The following is a 19941-nucleotide window of genomic DNA, read 5'->3' as shown; positions in this document are numbered from 1 at the left end:
AAAGAAAAACAAACTGACAGGCAATTAACTGCTGGAACTTCCAAATCTAGTTTTTGCTGGTCATTTTTTTTCTGCGCATAAATATTTTAGGACGTGTACGGGAATTTTGCCTCCGGACCGTTTGTAATAGCCAAAGACTGAACTTCAACTCTCAAAGCGAGGCTGCTTTGGGCATTTGACTTTGAATTCTGGTTGCCCACTTTTTAATGCACTAAGCGACCGGTTGCTAACCCTGCTTGGGTGTGAGGACGATCCGCGTAACTAGATCTCAGTCCGGGACTGGTGGTAATTTAGTCTCCTTCTACCCCAACAACCCTCCGGTAGTAATAAAGGCTCCTGAACTTGTATGTTGGTCTCCCGGAAGCAGCTTGCAGAAGATCCGAGCCCCTGTCGCCGTCTAGTAGGAGCTGTTTTCAGGGTCCTTACTCAATTGGCTTGTTGTGATGCGTATCCCCGTAGATGCCAGCACGAGCCGCCGCTTCACGCCGCCTTCCACCGCGCTGAGCCCCGGCAAGATGAGCGAGGCGCTGCCTCTGGGCGCCCCGGATGGCGGCGCCGCCCTGGCCAGCAAGCTGAGGAGCGGCGACCGCAGCATGGTGGAGGTACTAGCCGACCACCCCGGCGAGCTAGTGCGCACCGACAGCCCCAACTTCCTCTGCTCCGTGCTGCCAACTCACTGGCGCTGCAACAAGACCCTGCCCATCGCTTTCAAGGTACTCCTGCCTGGAGAGGGTGGCGGGAGGAGCAGGTGGAGGCCGGCCGATGGCCAGAGTGAGCCTGGGGGCAGAGGCTAAGGCGGCTTCTAGAGAAGGGTGCTGCCTGTAGAAGCCTCTGATCCTTCTCACTGAGTTTGGGATGGGGGGGGGGGGGTGCGTTGCCGTGGCGACCTTCGGGAGGGACCCACCTTAGCCAGCCTCAGAGGTATCCAAGAGGGAGTTTAAAAAAAAATTTTCAGGATAATCCCAGAACATCTCTCACGGGCCTTCCTTATCTTTGCTACGAATTAGGAAAAGTTAGAACCTTGGAGCGGGCCCGTCCATCTTTCTTAGTTAGGCTCCCCGAACCTCTGGATGAACACCCAGATCGTTTTGTAGCTCTCAAAGGAAGGCTTCAGGAAATAAAATAAGAGATGCTTTAAAACCTTCCGGTCAGTAAAAATAAACCAAGGGAAACCGCCAGGGATCCCAGCCCCCGCCGCTTTTTTCTTTTCTTTTTTTTTTAAACCGCTCTATAGGATTCAGCGTGTCCAAAGTCCGCGGCAGGCAGGCGTAAAGTTTGCCAAAGTCCGGAGGAGTTTTTCGAGCCTGTAGCCTGCTCCTGCCAGAAGCCGCAAGTAGTGAATCCTGTTGCTTTTTCTGGAACCCTCCAGAATATTATCGCTGGCTCACCTAAATTAAGCCCCGGGCAAGAAAGGTGACAGAGGTGTCCTCCGACACCTGGAAACGTCCAATCCCGCAGCTTTTCTGTTAGAGGAGGGGGCCTTGTAGACCCGGCAACTTCAGGTGGGCAGCTCACGTCGGTTTGGTCGCTTTTCACGCTGATCTCGCCCTGACTTTGAGTTGCCTCTAAAACTTGGCCTTCAGAAGAGATATATAAACAACCTCGGGCGGTTTAAAAACAAAACAAAACCAACCACCCTACTCTACTAGTCTGGCTTGGAGCTGGAGGAATTTAGATTCTCTTTGGTCTTCTTAGGTGGTGGGTTTTAAAAGGTACAGCTGAAAGCAAATTGAATCTGTCAAGTTGTGCTCTTTTAAAAGGCTAACGAAGGCGGGGACCCAAGCTGTAAACTGAAGCTGTTTTTTGTTTTTTGTTTTTTTTTTTTTCCAATTTAGCTGAATAATTGTCTCATTTAGAAGAGAGATTAATTTAATTTAAGCTTTTCGAAGTTCCAGGCCTCAGCTGGATTTTGATCTAATTACAGTGAATAACGCTCACTTTTTGAAAAGTGCTGTCCGAGTTCCTTTTTTTTTTTAAATGCTAAAATTACGGTCCACATTTTTAAAATCATAGAAGTAGAATTTGCAACCGAGTCTGCCTATAGAATTGTCGCCTTTGCCACTGTTTTTGAAAGCAATTTTTTTTAAAGAGGTAGAGGTGGGGTTGAGAGTCAGAAGGGGAGCCAGGCACTTGGTTTTGCCTTCCCTTCCAGTTATTTGAGAATCCATCCCAATTCCTTTAGAAAAACAAATTTAGCTGGTGTTGTCTTCTTTTACCTGGGAGAGGGACCCTAACTGGGCTCAGCCCTAAGGTCACTTTCAGAGAACAGAGAGAAGTCAGGCTTGTTGTAGTCAACCAAAAGGCCATTTAGGTAGGTTTTCCTGCACAGCCCAGCAAAAGGGACTTGTGGCTTCTTTGGGGAAGAAACTGGGGCCTTTTCTGAGCTGTTTTGTTGTTGTTGTTGTTGTTGTTGTTGTTGTTGTTGTTGTTGTTGTTGCTGTTGTTATTGTTGCTGCTGCTGTTGCTGTTGTTTCTGTTGTTGTTGTTCTGCCAGGGAATCCTAGTTTATGGAGACACTAAATGGTTGATTTTTAAAATGATCTTCAGGAGTTGAGGTGATAGAGTCTTGAGCCACCACATGGAAATGTTTATTTTCTTTCAAAAGACTGAAAGACTGTACATATTGCTTTTACAAGGCACGAAAAAAAAAATTCCTTTTTAACAAAAATTATCACTGCCGGTAGAGATTCCCCTTTAGAAATGATTTTGGGAAACCCGCTTCTAAAAGAACCCCAGTGTGTTTTCCTGAGTGACAGCCAGTAGCTATGACAAAGGTCACGGTGGACAGGGAAGTTGAAAACGCAGACCTCTGGATTAATATCTGTCACCACCTATGCCATCCCACAGAGGGAGGGCTGCTTCAAGGAGCTCGGCACCGCGCTGACCCCTGTCAGTAGATAGAATTTGCCCAGGGAAAGGAGATTTAAAGGTTGGGTTTAAGAGGAAGCTGGACTTCAAAACAGACCACCTTCCTTGCTATACTGGCTCTGGGTCCCTGGCCCCTCTGTGTGCCAGGCAGCCCCTACCAAACACACTGAAGCACTTTCCACCAAAAATGTTACCTTACATTTACATTTGAGCTAAGACCCTGGCATCTCTTTAGAGGTTAATGCTTCAGGAATTATCCTATCCCCCTCCCCCAGATAAAAATCAGATTTACGTGAAGTGTACTAGTGTTCAGATCACTCGTGGAAGAGCATCTTGCAGAATCTTCTGGAATTTTGTTAAGTCCTCAGCTTTAATCTTTAGAATTATAAGGAGATTTAAAAATTACAAATTGCCTTGAAAATAGATTAAAATTATGCCAATTGGTCCCCCAATCCTCCAGCCCTCCTTCCACCTTCAGACCTTTTTTATCTTAGCGTAGGAGAAACACTTAATTTCACTGCTGAGAAATTAGGAAATCTGCTACCTACCGTGCAGTATCTGCAGATGCCACCTACAAAGTTGTCTAGGTGACTTGCAGTAGATTTTGTAATACTATAATAGTATAGTTTGGTACACCAGAGCGCAAAAATATAAACATACCTTCAGCCGGGAAGTTCAAAGACCATGGGTGCTGATAGACTATGCTTTTCATTAAAAAATAAATAAATATAATTCTGGCAGGAAGACTATGGTCGCTAGCTATGCATTGAATGTCATCTCAGATAAATTCTACATTCCATTCCATCGCCTCTTTGAAATTCTGGAAGATTAGGGAATTTGCAGTAAATAAGTTGTAACTTTAATTTGAACCTCTAAAAGTGTTGGAAAATGCCAGTTTCAGACTAAGAACAGGCCAGCCAAGAGCGGTACTGGGAAGTCCATAGAGCAGAAAGGACAGCTGATATTTTGCCCAGCTTCCTGATACTTGAGCAGAGAAGTTCAACAAAATCTGAGCTCTCTCCGGCCAGCAAGTCCCTTCTTGTCTGTTTGTCTGGGCTAAGTGTAACTGTTTCTCCTTCCTTACCTATTGTTTATAGCTTTTTACTGCAGACGCTGCTTTGTATTTCTGTTTGAAGTTTGATTTTTTTCATTCTTTTTATATCATCTCTCAGTAATAAAAATCTATATCAAACTGGAAGACATCTTCGCTTTAAATAAAACAACAACAGCACTAATAACCTAGCCTAAGTGTGCTTGTCACTGGTTTAAGGACAGTGTCAAATGTCCCTAGATTTAATTTTGTTTCTTTCCCTTCTCCATCAAAACTCTTTGGCGATAAATCAAAAAAGCCTAATAAGTGATAACTGTGCCCCGGTTGTCCTCTTCTCACTTCCTTTAGAAACGGGGTGATGCAATTTAAACTCCTAATTTTTAGACTTTTGAATTCCAACATCAACAAGCTTTTCTTAGCCACCAAGGACCTCCCATGCTATAGATGAGAGGGCCTCCGTAATGAAGGATCACTGGAGCAACAGTGGTAAACTGAGGCACACTGAGGCACAAAGGAGTTCCATGACTCAGCAGGCCTTTGGCCCAGATTGGAACAGGATGTATTCATTTTAGCCTCTTAGGAGATGTGGGCCCCAGCAGTCAGACATTCAATGTAGAAGCCCAGCTGTCTGTCGATTCAGTACCCTGGGTGCCCAGGGTAAGAATAACTGGAAAGGCTTAGGTCTCCACAGGGAGATAAGGATGAGGAAGTGAAGCATTCTCAGAGAGGACATTTCAACACTGAGCAAACTGTGCAGGGGGGAATGAAAGCATCGAAGAAAGAGATGGGGGGAAATACACTAAAAAGAGAATTTACAGGAGTAACATTTTGTGGGACTAGAGAGGATAGTAACGATCAATTATCTGAGCAGAAAGGTTTATTTCAATGATGTTCTTTGAAACAAAAGAGTTGTCATATTACCACTCCTAATTAAAGGCCATCAAACACTTGTGGTGAGATAGAAACATCTAATTACAGATTGCTTGGAGAATAAGCATTTTAAAATCTCCTTTGTAGAAAACATGTCCAACAGTTGACATGAAAGGGTTAAAAGCAGAGGCAAGGGGCCGGGTCCTTGTTTCACAAAGCAAGTGGGTGAAAAACAGATAAAAATTAAAGAGATAGCAAGATACGCAAGAGTACGTACCCAGTACCAGAGAGCAGAGCGTCCTGGTGATGTCCTGGTGATGTCCTGGGGTCCCGTCTGTCCATTTCTCAGGATAGCTGGGGCAATTTCCTGGCATATGTTCTTTAAAACTCAGGAGATGGAGCAGCCACAATGAATAAAATCACCCAGATAGCCATCTGCAGGACAGCCGACAGCGGGAAGGAGAAATGACTAAGCACCCAGTAAGTATGGCGAGCGGAGGGACTGGACCTTGATACCAGATTAGCAAATCTGCGGTGGGGTTATTTCATACATACGGAATGAGAAATATCCCTCCGGTAAATTGTGCAGCAGCTACTGTACAAAAACTGAGAAAACAAAGTGGCAGCCGATGAAGAGAAGCTCACCACTACCAACGGAGAAAACCTGCCTAAGGATGACCATGCCACTGAGATAAATAACAGAAATCTCACTGCAGACTGACAACATGTGTCTGGAATGATTGGAACAAACTGAACTCTCGGGGCATTTCGATTTGAAATCCCGTGACCCCTTTGAAAATGGAACAAAGCAAATAGAACCAAATCAAGTCAAAACTCAAAAAGTTAGCTGAAGTCAAAGGACTTCAGGCTTGGTGGTGCACACCTGTAAACCCTGGCCTCAAAGACTAAGATAAGAGGACTGTAAGTTCAAGGCCATTCTTGGCTGTGTCGTGAAGCCATAGCTCTAAAACAAAACAAAAAGAATCACATAGCAGCCGAGCATGGGTGGATAATGTTTTGTAAAGCATTTTCAAAGCATGTGCTTCCGGGTGTTTTAATCTGAAATGACTACTTTTTGGTTTTCTGAATAAAAAATATGCTTATCTACGAGTTGTCTTCAAAATACAATAAGCCCTTACCTTCTCAATGGCAGCAAAGGAATCCCTCAGAGCACAGTTAATACAGATGTGAAACTGTGTTCTGGTTCCACCTTTGATTTGAGGAGAATGATTAAACTAGAACACTCATTGTTACTGAGGTCATCCCTTTCATAATTAATAATAAATAAATGGCACGTTTCTGGTTTTTCTCCTTGGGTGCAAGAGTTCATTGCTAGTGAGTGTCCAACAGGAGCAAGAAGAGGTGCCATAGATTCGCTGCAATTGGACAGTTTAAGTATTTCCAGATCATCCTTTGAAGCTGCACGCTCGAGGGCACACACACCTGTCACCCCAGAACTAGCAGGGCAGGGGCAGGAAGATGGGGGTTCAAGGTCACTCTGTTATACAGTGAGTATGGGGCCAGCCTGGGCTATCTGAGACCCTGCTTCAAAAAACAAACAAACAAACAAACAAAACTAGCAAAGTCAGAGCAGAACTAAATTTAAATACTTCTGTCCAGGTTCTGTTAGGTGCACCAAGGGAGGGCCAAGCAAGCAAAAGGTGGGGCCAGAGAAATGTCTCAGTAGTTAAGAACCCATGATACATGATACAGAGAGTGGTTCTGATTCCCAGAACCCATGTCAGGTGGCTCACATGTACCTACAACTCCAGCTCCAGAGTACTCTGTGCCTCTGGCCTTCATGGCTTGCTCTCAAGAACACGCTCACGGACATACACTTAATTCAAAATACTAAAATAAATCTTTTTTAAAAAGTGGATTAGATCACAAATTTACAAACACAAGACTTTCTGTCTTTCAGATATGAGCTCTTAAGAGATAACTGAATTGATGAGAGACGGTAGCTTTTCAGAGTCCCTGTCCCCAGTTGTCTTGTTCCCACTGTGTCCTGTGACCTTATTTGGCTTTTTTTTCCTTTAATCTCTTTCTTATTTGAAAACTCCACACCCATCTCTGCATCTCAGAACTCACAGCAAGCCGTTCCTGTTGTGATGCACAAGTTATGGTGGTTCTTCTAAAAACTAGGAAGTCTCACTGTGAGGCATCAGAACAATCGCCATACACACAACATGGCCAAGTACCTGTGGCACCACTGACATCTGCATTTGTCCCTTGGTTGATGTCTAGGTGGTAGCGCTGGGGGACGTTCCGGATGGCACTCTGGTCACCGTCATGGCAGGCAACGATGAGAACTACTCGGCAGAGCTGAGAAATGCTACGGCAGCCATGAAGAACCAGGTGGCGAGATTCAACGACCTCAGGTTTGTGGGTCGGAGTGGTAGAGGTGAGTATCTGTCATGAATGGGCTTGACATCTAAACCCAGGACGAGTAGCTGTTTCTTATTACTGATGCAACATAATAATATTTATCTAAAATATTATTTATTTGAAAGTTACTGCTTATCAACTGGATATTATCATGTTTGATGACTAAATTGGCTTACAACTGACTTGGAACACACAATATGTAATCCACGAATTGTGAAATTCAAACATTCCACCTTCTTTCTAAAATGAGAAAAGCAAGCAAACCTCCCCAAAATGAAGACTGTGATTGTATAATGGGCATTCACTATGGGCAATCAAAGCCATGATGAGCCTCTAGCACATGGTGCTTGTGATTCCTAGGACATGCAACAGAGTTTTGATTGGTCACATCAATAATTTGGGGGAATTTTTATTGATATGGTTTTAAGCAAGCTTATATTTCTCGGATAAAAAGATGGAATCATACTAATACAGGTGAGAACAACGTGACTTTCAGGATGTATTCTTTTTGAAGCTTATTATAGTTTGGTGGGAGAAACCAGGCACCCTTAAGATGCTGGTCATGTTAGAGACCAGATTATTACCTCAGCCCAGCTGGACATGCAATTTTACTATGCCTCACCTTGAACCAGTTATTAAAGTATTGGAGTAGAACGAGGAACCTGGACTTACTGCTGGCTTGCCTGCTTCCCAGTCATCTTTCAAGGGTTGGGTTTTCTCTTCATTTCAAGGAGCTACAGCATATTTTACAAACGTCAGCACATAGTGAGCATTTAGGAGCAAGGGGACTTGGTTTAAAGTCTCACCTTTGTAATGTAGAAGTGAATGAGTTTAGTCTTAAAAGATATTTCTAGCTTAATCAAGACAATATGGCATATATGTAAGTTATACTATCAGTTCTCGCATAGAAGACACAGGAGGGGGCTTTAGTCATGTCTGTGTAGCTCAGTGGTAGAGCACGTGCCTCCCGTGTGTAAGGCTTGATCCCCAACACCAAGCAAGCAAACCAAAGCAGGCAGACTGGCAACAGGTAGAAAATATCAAGCAAAAGGGATTGTTACTACTGGTTCTGAAGGCGTTCAAATTCGCGTTTGTAGTGGGAGACAGGAGAAGGTTAAGTGTGTAAGCCTGGGCTTCTGTGTTTGCCCCCTCCCCCCACAGATGCCCAGGGCATTTTCAGAATGACATCACAGCTGGAGAAAAAAAAAACTTTTAGAAAACACATAACGTTATTGAACATGCGTGTTCTCACTACTGTGCTAATAACAGGGTGATTCAAAGAAAAGTCTATCCACTTACCGAAGGCCTGCGAGAGCCTGCGCCACTAAGTGGTTCCACTTGTTATATTGAAAGTCCGTCTTTCAGCAAATGGAATGCACATGACGGTTCCGAGACGTGTGTTTAAAAAACATCATGAAGGTTTCAGATGAGTCACTGGCCAAGTGGGTAGGAGACCAAGAAGAAAGACCCCATAGCCAGGTCCACACCAACCTGCCTAGCAATAGTCAGTTTGTGGGAACCACTGCTTTTAGGAATGGCTAGCTGGGTTGCCAAAGAACTTGTCCCTATACCCCAGGCATCTAAGTGGGTCTTTTTGTCATGCTTGACTATGGAAGTTTCGAAGGCTATTTAATGGCCTGTTCCAGTGACATTTTCCCATAGGGAGTTGCATGGTGGCTTTGTGATGACCGTCACAGCCAGTTGATGATCAAGAGTGAGGTTCTGAAAGCAGCATGCTTCCCTTTGTGGTGCTGAGAGCTAGTCTCCTATCCCTCTTTGGCCATTTCTGTTTTGAGTGGGTGACTAATAGGTGCTGGTGTTTACCTGAGGAACGGAGGACTGTTTCCCCAAGGTGTGGACTGTTTGCATTCTGAAGCCTGATTCGTGCCAGTGTGCACTTGAGTTTGCATAAACCCCCCAAGGAAAACAGCGGCACCCAAGACCAGGCTGTCTTCCCATACCCTGGAATGAAAAAATTAATCAGATGCAAAAACTTGGATTGTATTTGACTTAAAAGGCCCTCCTCTTCATGAGTGGTAACGGGTAATTAAAACTCAGGAGAACCAACTGACCACTTGACCCAGTTATGGTTTCTATATATAATGTTGATCTTGAGTTTTTTACAGTTTAAAATTTTCAAGTCAATAACAAGACAGTGAGCTGTCGGTACAATGAACATGGGTTTATCTCATAATATCGCTTCGTAGTCACAAAATATGATTTTATTTTGCTTTTTCATGCCATCAAAGCCTGCTGAATATTCCCCACCCCTCTCTCTCTTTTTCTCTTGCGATTTGCTTCCTATTAGAAACTGAAGAGAAGACTCTTCACTCATTCTCACAATTAGTTCTAATTCCGCTGCTGAACCTTTAAAAGTTGCATTATGCTTTATTGAGCGATCTTATGACTCTACTATTTCACTTTCCATTTTTTCAAATGTGCCTGAAATACGCCCTTGGAGGCTACACACTGTCCCAGAAGGTCTTGGTCTTTCATTTATCCATCCATACACTGTAAGGTCAGTTTGGGGTTCTGTCAGTGATGGCTTCTTTGAGGGGCCTGGGTACTCAGTGTGGGATAAAGGGTAGAGATGATATGAAAGGGTACCCCCTTTCTTTTTACCAGATGCCAGATATTGAAGATTGTGACCCTCACAGAAACTGCCAGTTACCCAAGGAAGAATTTTTCTCTGTTCCAAGAAATGGATCTGTCCGGGTGCTGGCTGATGGCCAGCAACACAGCTCCTAACCTCAGGCTGAGCCTGTGACTGGGAAAACCTGCCTGTCTGGCTTCTAAGGCCTGGCTGCCTGCTGGCCCCTGTGAATACTGGTGAGAGCAGAGGAAGCTCAGGCCTTCTTCCTCTGTGACCATGGCTTCCTCCTGCTCTCCTGATAGGATAGTTTAGGTCTTGTCTGGGTGTTTCTCCCCATAGGAATGTTTCTCCCTTTGATTCCCGATCTGCATGTTGATTATCAGTGGCTTTACAAAGGAAGAAGAGATAGCTGCTCCCAGTTGGGAGTTTAGGGGTAGAGTGAAAATCAGAGGGGATCCTCTGAAGTCCAGAGATTAGGGTGGCACTCAGGTGGCTGTCCAGAGCAATGTATGTTTTAGTCACAGGGCCTGAGACTATCAGTCACCTCCGAGTTCAGGGTCAAAAAGAAATCTCTTTGGTGAGGTTAATTAGCTAAGCCCTTTCTCAGTCTGTAACTGCAAGCAGTAAGTTCCCATAGGCAAGGGAGCCCTCACAGTGTGAGGTGACAGACATTTAAGAAACCTTGGCAGTGATGGCTGCAAACACCGATTTCCTGCTGGAGTATTTCACCCAACTGCCGAAGAATTGACCCATCATTGAATTTAGCTTCAATGATGTCTGTCACTGGGGACCAGAGCTCACAACTACCAAATATGATAATAACCATGCTAGAAATGTGAGGAGAGAGACCAGAGCCAATTCCCATTTGTTCCAAGATTGGGATTTTTTTTTTTTAATCTTCAGGAGATGTCATAGATAATTCTGAAAATTCTCCCAAAGACTTTCCAAGGGGGGAAAAAAAAACCCAAACCATGAGGCCAGATTTCTGTGTGCAGCTTGGTTTCCGGTTTGTTTGTGGATCTTCTGGGACGTGCAGATACTAAAACGTGCGAGTTTGGAATGTGTCTTTGAACTGCAGAGGGTCAGTTCAATGCCAAGTCTTAAACACAGCACATACCCAGAAAATAAATATACGAACAAATCCACAAGGTTGACATTTTCTTGTGCCCCTCAGATGTGTTGGTGGCAGTGATATCCATAGACTCAGGACCTGGTTGGTAGGGGTTAGAAAGGTATATCAATTTGAAAGGGCAGGCCCCTGGTGGACCAGTAGGCATACAGCTGAATGCAGTCATTTGTGGGAGCAAGCTATCACTGGCAGCGCAGTCTCTTCCCTAGTGACCGTCAGCCCTGGCTGCAGTGACACTCGCATCCCCATAAGACAAGTGTTCTGTTGCCTGCCAGGAAGAGGTTTCATTTCTTAGTGGAATCTGCTGTTTACACTGAGGTCCTAGCAGCTCGGAACTTGCCCATTTTGAAAACAGTGCTTTTCTGAAGTGAAATTCCTTCCTAGACTCTCACTGTCGACGCCCCCCCCCCCCCCCCCCCCCAGACATAATATTTATCCTGTCACAGTCTGGGCTCCTTCATATTTGTGTAGTGTCGGTTTCTTAAGGCATTTCCATTCCTCTTTTACGTGATTTGGGGTACAGTGTGGGATGTTGTCTCTCGCCTGAGCGGAAGGCTGTGGTGGAGATGCATTTCGGGAAGGATAAACCGTTCTGGTGTCTGAACAGGGAAGGCCATCTTGATGTGCTGGCTTTTACCGGAGAGTTGGTCTCAGTGACTCATGATGTTATCATAGGATCCATATCACTCTTTATTTGATCACAAATTCATTTCATAAAGGAAGAAGAAATCCACCTGCTAGCCCCAGGGTTGTTTCTTGGAGAACAGTCCATGTAAGCACTAGAAACTGGCGGTTGGGTCTCCTAGGGAGAATAAGGAGAAGGAAAAGTTGTGAGCTCTGTTAAAGTCGAAGGTCCATTCTTCTTCCTTTTTCTTTCTGGTTTTTAGTCTACGGTTTGTAATAGCTAATAGCGCGTGTAATAAAATCTGCTTTCTTCGGATTCAACTGCAGACGAACAAGGATAAAATGGTACAAAACAAAAATATAAAACCAAACAAACGCCAGCAAAACTAAACGAAGCCAGGGCCCCTCAGAGAACAAGTCCCAGCCAGTCCTAGTAAACACTTCCTTTCCATGGCAGGTCAAACTAGCTTCACCCCGGAACTGATGGCAGTGACTCAGAATCTGCCTGTATGGATCAGGTTTCCCCTTCTCTTTATTCAACAATAAAAGGGTTAGCAAACACTTTCCTCAAGCAAGCTTCTCCCTGTCCAGTTTAAAGCATGGGGTGTTGGAGCCTTAGCAAGGACCAGGAGCTGCCGCTGGACACTGTCCCTGATGGAAACTGTAGTGTCACGCTCTACCCCAGCGGGTTTTTACAGAGTGCCAGGCATGGTGTCACATAGCTTTTTGTGGCTGAGGTTATTTGCATGAATAGGATTTTTCCGTGTGGGGCAGAAGCTGCCCTTCTGTGGCGCCCCCCCTCCACCCCTTCCACAGCAGCTAGCCTTTCCTTTAGTGAGCCAGCCCTTTTTGGTCAGGACTGAAGACTATCAATCAGAAAGTGGCTTGTGAGAGAAAGAATGGTTGAGTGACTTTTAGAACTTCCTGTTTGACAGCGTCATAGACATAAACAGTGATTCAGCTAGCCACAACTCAGTGAGGGCTAGTTCTAAGAAATCAACCCTGCTTGACATCTTTCTTCCTCCTCTTCCTCCTCTCCCCCTCCTCCTCCTCTCCCTCCTCCTCCTCCTCATCCTTGTTCTCTTCTCCCTCCCATCCTCCTCTTCTCCTCTTCCTCCTCCTCCTCCTTCTCTCCCTCTTCCTCCTCCTCTCCCTCCTCCTCCTCTCCCTCCTCCTCCTCTTCCTCCTCTTCCTCCTCCTCCTTCTCTCCTCTTCCTCCTCCTCTCCCTCCTCCCCTCCTCTTCCTCTCTTCCTCATCCTCTTCCTCCTCTTCCTCATCTTCTTCTCCTACTTTTCCTCTTCCTCCTCCTCATCCTCCTCCTCCTCCACTTCTTTTTCTTTTGGTGCTGGTAGTAGGCTAGTTATGGAAGAATATATTCTGTGTCTCAGGATTTTTTTTTTTAAGAAAAATACTTGTTGAAGCAGAGAGATGGTGTAATGTCTGGTGAGTGTCTCCTCCCTGCTGATGATTATAAAAACAAGTTGAGAACAGTAGGGGGGTGTTTAAGAATGACTGGAGTCACCCTGGATGTCTGTGAAGGTTGGTCCAGAAACTGTCTCCATTCAGTTTCAGACATCTGCAGCTGCTCAGGCCGTTTATACAAAATGGCACAACCTTTGTAAATAACCCTCTGCACCACCCTCTAATATAATTTACATCATGCCTAGATTACTTACGATAGCTAACAGACTATCGCTTACACATAAATACCGGCTGTGGTATTGTTTAGGGAATAATAATGAAAAAAAAAAAGAAGTGCAAGTATGTGTTCAGCACAAATGGACCTCCCTGCAGATATTTGGAATCTGCAACTTCTTGAATCCGTGGTAACCCCACGGACACAGGACCAACTCTACTGTAAGTGTGGAGCAGAGCGGTGTGCGTTTGTGGGCTCTGTTGGGCCATTAGGCAGAGGATATTCATGTGCTTCTACTCTATGAGAGAGTTCTGGACCAAAATGTGGGCTTGAAGATCGAGTCCAGGCTAGTAACATCAGCTCACGTGAAGCCCCGATCAAGTGATTAACTAAAATGCAGGAGCAAGCTGTCTGAGAGTATCCCAGTGTGCAGCTGCCCAGCAGGGGAGCGGCGGGCAGGGGTGAGGACGTACACATCCTGCTTGTGTTAATAAACACGCACTAGTGAGTTTCAGGCAATGCTCCCCTTCCTCCGTGACTGGTTCCGCAGTGAATCTCACATCCACGTGCGTTGGGGGCTGTGTGGGGAGTTCAGCATTCCTCTGCGCTGCTTTGGATTCCAGCTTAAGGCCCAGCCTCTGTTAAGAAGAATCACCTATAGTGGGCGCCTGTCCAGTTTGGGAACTCTGTTTGCTATGCCCAGACGTTCTCCAGCCAGGAATGCCAGGCTACATGGCTCCCTAGGAGTGTACAGAAATCCCAGTGGTCTCCTGGGACTGGCTCGTGCTATAATGCCCCAGTGTGTCTCCTCTGGCTTCTACGCCAGGGAGAAAACAGTCACTCAAAGGAGCCACATAAAACAAAAAATCCTTGTCTCTCAGAGAAAATGGAAATGAATTTGAAGCACAATTTTCTGACTCAAAGTACTCCCTGCTTTTAGAGACTTAAGACCTTCTTCAGAAATAAACACTGGGCCCAGCTATACCACCTCCCCAAAACCTGACCCCAGGAGGGACACAGGTCCAGTGGATAAGAGGGGCTGGCCCAGTGTCCTCTAGGGAACGATGTGCCCCTAATCAGTCACTTTATGCAAAAGAAAGGAGTGTATGGACTTTATCTGCATCCTTATTGATCTTCGTGGATAAGACAAGAAGGGAGGGACCTCGGAGGTAGAAAGGACTGACGTCGTGTCTGCTTATAGTATTGCAAACTGGGTCTTTTATTTCTATTTGAGGTCTTGTATGGAGTATATTCAGCCTCCCCTCGAAGTTTCTGTCTCTTGTTAATGAGAAGCTGGATCACTCAGAAGGCTGTCTTTTTATTATTTTTATTATATTCTTTTTTTGTTTTGTTTTTTCAAGACAGAGTTTCTCTGAGTAGCTCTGGTGTTCTGGAACTCAGACATATGCCTGCCTCTGCCTCCAAGTGCTAGTATTAAAGATGTGCACCACCACTGCCCGGCCTCTCTTTGTCTTTTTAAACAATGTCTCAGAACCTGCAGTGAGGGTCCCATTTTCATCCTACTATTTGATCTGCACCCAAGAGCCAGGTCCCCTCACTCCCTTTCCTAGGTTCGGTGATTGATTAATTTTGATGAGTCTCTTGCTTAGCGGGTTCTCATACACTGGGCTGAGTGTTGACCCCTAAGGGACATTCAACAGAGGTCTGCAGATGCTTTTGACTTGTCACACACTGGGCTAGAGGAGTAGTCCCTCCATATGATCCAGTGGGTCAGGCCAGAGATATGCTAAACACACCCTACTATGTGCAGAAATGGCCCCTCCCACCCCAACAAAGACCAGTTCTTAAACTTTAATCATGCCAACGACTGGGGAGAGCCGGACCTGATCCCGCCACTCAGGAGCTGTTAGATGTAGATTTCCTCGCTCCTCCTCCCTCACACTCTTCTCCTTTGGAAAAAAAAAAAAATCTTGTGAAAATTTTAATTCACTCGGTATTCACGCTGAATAAAAAAGTAGAGGCAGGAGGATCAGAAGAAGTTCAAGGTCATCCTTGGTTGGAGGTTGAATTCCAGGCCAGCCTGGTCTTTAAGAACTGTGTCTAAAAATAAACATAATGAAATGATAAGAATAAGAATGTGTCCAGAGGCCCGAGTCAATATTTTCCTTCTCATGGACATCCTCCCTACCTCTGCTGCCCAGTGCTACCCTCAGTGGGCTAACTCCTGCCTGGCAGATAGGCTCACACTTCTTAGATCCCTGCTAGTGAAACGATTTACCAACGCTAGGCACTTAGCACTGTTGCCTCCTAAGCAGAGAGGGTGTCTATCATTGACACTAGAGCACCCATTGCCTTTATGATGTCTTTCCTTGTGGGGGTGAAAGATGGGGATTAGAGAAAGGATGATGTGAGTTGTTGAATGTTGACTGGCATACCAGCGATCCCGCCCCTCTCTCACATCAGTGCTGACGACAAAAACGGCGATTTTAATCTCCAGCCCTTCTGCCTCCAGAATCAACCCTCCCCTGAGGGCAGGGAACTTCAGAACTACTTCTCTATGTGCCTGTGAAGCTTTTGTCCTGGGAGGAGAAGGAGGAGCCCTGAGGATAGATTTCAGAGATAAAATGCTGGTTACTGGTCAGGGTTATTGCCTTCCTAAGTCAGAACAAGCTAGTTCAAGTCTCCATCCTGGGTCAGAGTCTCAGCAGGGACAGTATCCCCAGAAGAGACAGGGACATTGGCAGGGTCACTGATAGACCTGTTTCTTGTGGCTCTTGTGGGATTTCTGGGAGAGAACGCTTCCTAGCCTCCCCTTCCCCACCCCCCAGCCTCCTGGATCTCTGAGGGCCAGAAAGGGTTATACCCAGCATGCACTGAGATTTCAGATTAGCAATGGGAGCGACATGAAATAAATATTGACTGTCATACTACCAGCACTGTTTTTCATGGGCAAAGAAGTTCTCGCAACCACCTTAGCCAGTTCCAACCCTTTGTCCAATCATTAATAGCATGCAAATATTATGATTCATACATATGCTCCTTCTAATTCCTCCTGTGTATTTTAACAATAGAACAGTGCGTTTATACAACACATGGGGCAGAATAACTCCCTTTGTCCCATAGCACGCGCCAGAGCAGCTGGCCCCACCCAGGGACATCGCATTCTTCCTGAGTGGTATACATGCTGTCTCCACCCAAGCTTACGGGAGGTTTATGTCTGTGTGACCGCGGGCATGCCCTGGATGGTGCTCCAGGCCATCTTGTGTTACCAGCACGCCATTCTTATCTCTTTGTTTTTAATATTTTCAAGAGAATGTTCACACTTGGGTTTTCTACTTCATCTGGTGGACACCGAGCACCACCGGAGCTCGTCTGCACGGTGGCTTGTATCCACCTCTTGCTGCACCATTGTCTTGCATTCTGGCCAATTCATGGACTTGTCCAGGTCACACTAAAGCCACACCAGGAGTCCTCTGAGATCATCGCGAATTCCACAGAAACACGGATCTCTTCGGGATGGTTTGGTGGGTCTTTGTAAGGTGGTGTGAGGGAGTCTGCTCAGGAGTGGTCAGGACTCCCTGAGATGTATGAGCTCTTAGTTTTTCCTCCTGTGTATTAGCACGGTGGTGCCTTTCATCCAGATCCAGAAATAATAGTTAACAACAACACTAATAATAATAATCGAGATGGGGCCACTTATGAGGAGACTTAAAGACGAGGTATGGCGGCTCTTCCTACTGGAATTTGGGATTTGTGGGAATAGGAGGGAGGAGACTGACAGGGAGTTACTGGGAAAGTGGTGCCATCCATCCTACTGTCCATCATCCGTGACAAAGAACTTTTATCTCTTTGATCACTAAGGACCTGGTAGAATGGAGGTGTCGCAAATATTCTAACATCAATGCAGGCATAGCAGTAATAAAACAACCTGATCTTTTTCTGGGCAGTGTGTGTTTGTGTCATACAAGTTCTCTTCTCTTCCATACCCTCTGTTTACCCTGTCACCTGTCCACCTGAAGTCCATTTTGGGAGACCTCATTCATTCATTAATTCATTCATTTCTTTTGCTTTTTTTAACGGGACTGTTTCACCCAGGCTGTCCTGTAATTCATAGAGTCCTCCTGCTCAGCTCCCACATGCCCATTCATTTGTTCCTTGATTCATCCCACGTGTGTTGTGCACCTATTGTGTCGGCTGGTGCTAGAGGATAGGCCGTCAGCTGAAGAGACAGTTCATCAAGGACCAGGGCCCCTGAGGAGTGACCGTGGAGCAGGGCCTTCACCTGTCTGAGTGGCAGGAGAGCAGGAGCAAATAGAGTTGGGTGTCAAGCACTAGTGCAAGGGCAGATGGCTTCCCCAGGAAACTTGTCATTCTGTTGAACTATCTGTGAGAAGCAACAGAGTGTGTGGTTTAATGGGGATGTGGGGGCGCACCTCATCTGTTGACAGATCCAAGAGATACTAGAGTGGCGTGCTCTGGAGGCTTGGGTACGGGTGGGGTGAGGATGCTTTAAGGGCCTTGACATCCATCCTGGGCACTAGGTCTGATGCTCAGTAACATGGTGGAACAGGCCAACAGATCCTTCGCAGAGAGGTACATCCCACACATGTATGACACACAAACTTAGATTGCGGGATTAACAGAGTAGAAAATGTGTTTGGGGGTGCTGGTGTACTCAGAAGACCAGCCCAACCTCATTCCTCCTCTCAGGGCAGCCTCAGATCTGTGCATGGACGAGATCTCGCAAATACCCCTGTTTAGTAAGTGTTGCTGCAGAAGCTTTAGCTCCCATGTCAGGCTGCCACATCCAGGTGGCACTCCAGCCTCCCCCTTTTCTTAGCATCCAGCCCCTGCCTTTCCTCCTTTCAGTACAGCAGAGGCTTCAGGAAGCTGGTGAGAGCAGAAGCTGCAGACTCCAACAATGCCCTCCCTCCTGAATGTCCACACCCATACCCAGACCCCTGCTGTCCTGCTGCTCCTGCATGGGATGCTGTGCATGCCCAAGCATGCACACGTGCGCAACATGAGGCTCTAGGCACAGGTACATGCATTGGGGTTGGTCAGGCAGCCTTGGGAAGCCACTTTAGGCTTCTTCCCTGTATAGCCCCTACACCAAGCCGATAGAGCAAGCAGAGCCTGGGGAATCTGGGTATGTCAACTAAAGGACCTCTGAATGGAAGGGCAGAAGAACATGTGGCCTTACCTACAGAGACCCTTGTGCATGTCTGGGCTGACAACAGGCTATCTAACTGAGATGATGTCGTCTGAGATGATTGGTGTGGCTAGGATTCCAAGTGAGTAAGACAGGAGAAAAAACGTGCAGCTTGAGGGAAGAAAGCAGAGTCCCAGGACTATCTTGATGCTTTGGTGCGGTGGGCAAGTGATAGAGGTGTCTGATCCAGTTTTAAGATGCTCCCATAAGATGGGCAGAATCTATAGACGTCCCTATACCATATTAAAAACTGGCACAGGTATCAGCATTTGTGGTAGTCCACTCACTTCTCCGCACTCTCATCCCCACCTCAAGGCAGATGTGTTATCTCTGTCCAGTATTCCCTGAGCTGTGGTGGGCTGGACCTGTAGAGACAGAGACAGGACCCACTGCGTTTCATTTCTTCTATAAGGTTGTTTTCAACACGGCACCCCAAGTACAGCCATGTGTCCAAGGGCCGAGGCAGCGCCGGGAAAAGTCAGCAGAACTCATTGATTCACTTTATCGAACTTGTGTGTGTGTGTGTGTGTGTGTGTGTTGTGTGTGGTGTGTGTGCACATGCATGTGCAGGTGTGGTGTCCGCCAGCGGCTACTGTCCACATTCCTATTATCACTTACTATTTTGGAGGCAAGTCTCCAGCTGAACCTGGAGCTCACATTTCAGCAGGCAGCACACCTCGAACCTTATCCATTTGTATCACCCCACAGAATAGGGTTTACAGTTCCTGCTGCCCACTGGCACGTTTTACACAAGTGCTAGGGTTTGGAACACGGATACGTGTCATGTCTGCCTAAGTCGGTGCAACAAGCATCTTACCTAGTGAGTCATCTCCCATCCCATCACTCCCCTCCTTTTTATAGTATAAAATAGATGTTTATTCAGGGCATGAGGAGGAGACTTGAGAGGGTAGTAGAGAAACAGAGAAAGAGACAGAGAGAGAGAGAGAGAGAGACGACGAGAGAGAGAGAGAGAGAGAATGAGCAAGTAGAGAGGGGGGAACAGGAAATGGAAGAAGTGGGGAAGGGGCGAGGGGACAGAGCTGGAGCAAGAAGCAAGAGCTGTGTTTTTGTTTTTGTTTTGTTTTGTTTTGTTTTTTTGAGACAAGCTTTTTCTCTGTAACCCAGGCTGTCCTGGAACTCACTTTGTAGACCAGGCTGACCTCAGACTCGTAGACGATCTGCCTGCCTCTGCCTTCTGAGTGCTGGGTTAAAGTGGGGCATCACCACCTCGCTCTATTTATTTTAAATAATGTTAGAACAAAAGACACAAATAGGGTCGAAGCCCTGGACTCCACTGACTCCCCGAGAACTCCAGAGGATGTACCATGTGACCCACACATTCTCAAAGTGAACCGCAGCTATTCTCAAACTGCTGGTCGCTCCACGCACACCAGACAAAGGTTATTTCTATGGCAAACTGAGTTCTGTACTTCAAGTTTTCAGTCTGGCTTTTGAGGCTTGGACGTTGCGTCCCACCGCAGGGACTCTGGTCATGCATTCTGCCTACATGGACACAGATGGGACTGGGTCAGGCCAGCTAGACACAGAAGTTCTAATGCACAAGGTCAGACATAGGCACGAATTATCATTCAGCCTACAAGTCTTGTA

General features: G+C 46.1%; 1 protein-coding gene across 2 annotated transcripts in view; it reads left to right on the top strand.

Moving 5' to 3' along the window:
- The window catches only part of Runx1 (RUNX family transcription factor 1), a 229697-nt gene that overhangs the window by 130876 nt on the left and 78880 nt on the right, over nucleotides 1–19941 (top strand). For both annotated transcript variants that reach the window (XM_034515203.2, XM_034515201.2), the window contains exons 3-4: nucleotides 460–713; nucleotides 7037–7193. In XM_034515203.2, the coding sequence (XP_034371094.2) occupies nucleotides 460–713; nucleotides 7037–7193 (411 nt within the window). The remainder of the gene's footprint in view (nucleotides 1–459; nucleotides 714–7036; nucleotides 7194–19941) is intronic.

This window comes from Arvicanthis niloticus, chromosome 12, assembly GCF_011762505.2.
Source record: "Arvicanthis niloticus isolate mArvNil1 chromosome 12, mArvNil1.pat.X, whole genome shotgun sequence".
Classification (NCBI taxonomy): domain Eukaryota; kingdom Metazoa; phylum Chordata; class Mammalia; order Rodentia; family Muridae; genus Arvicanthis; species Arvicanthis niloticus.
The sequence above is the reverse complement of the archived record's forward strand: the minus strand, read 5'-3'. Positions and strand labels throughout refer to the sequence as shown.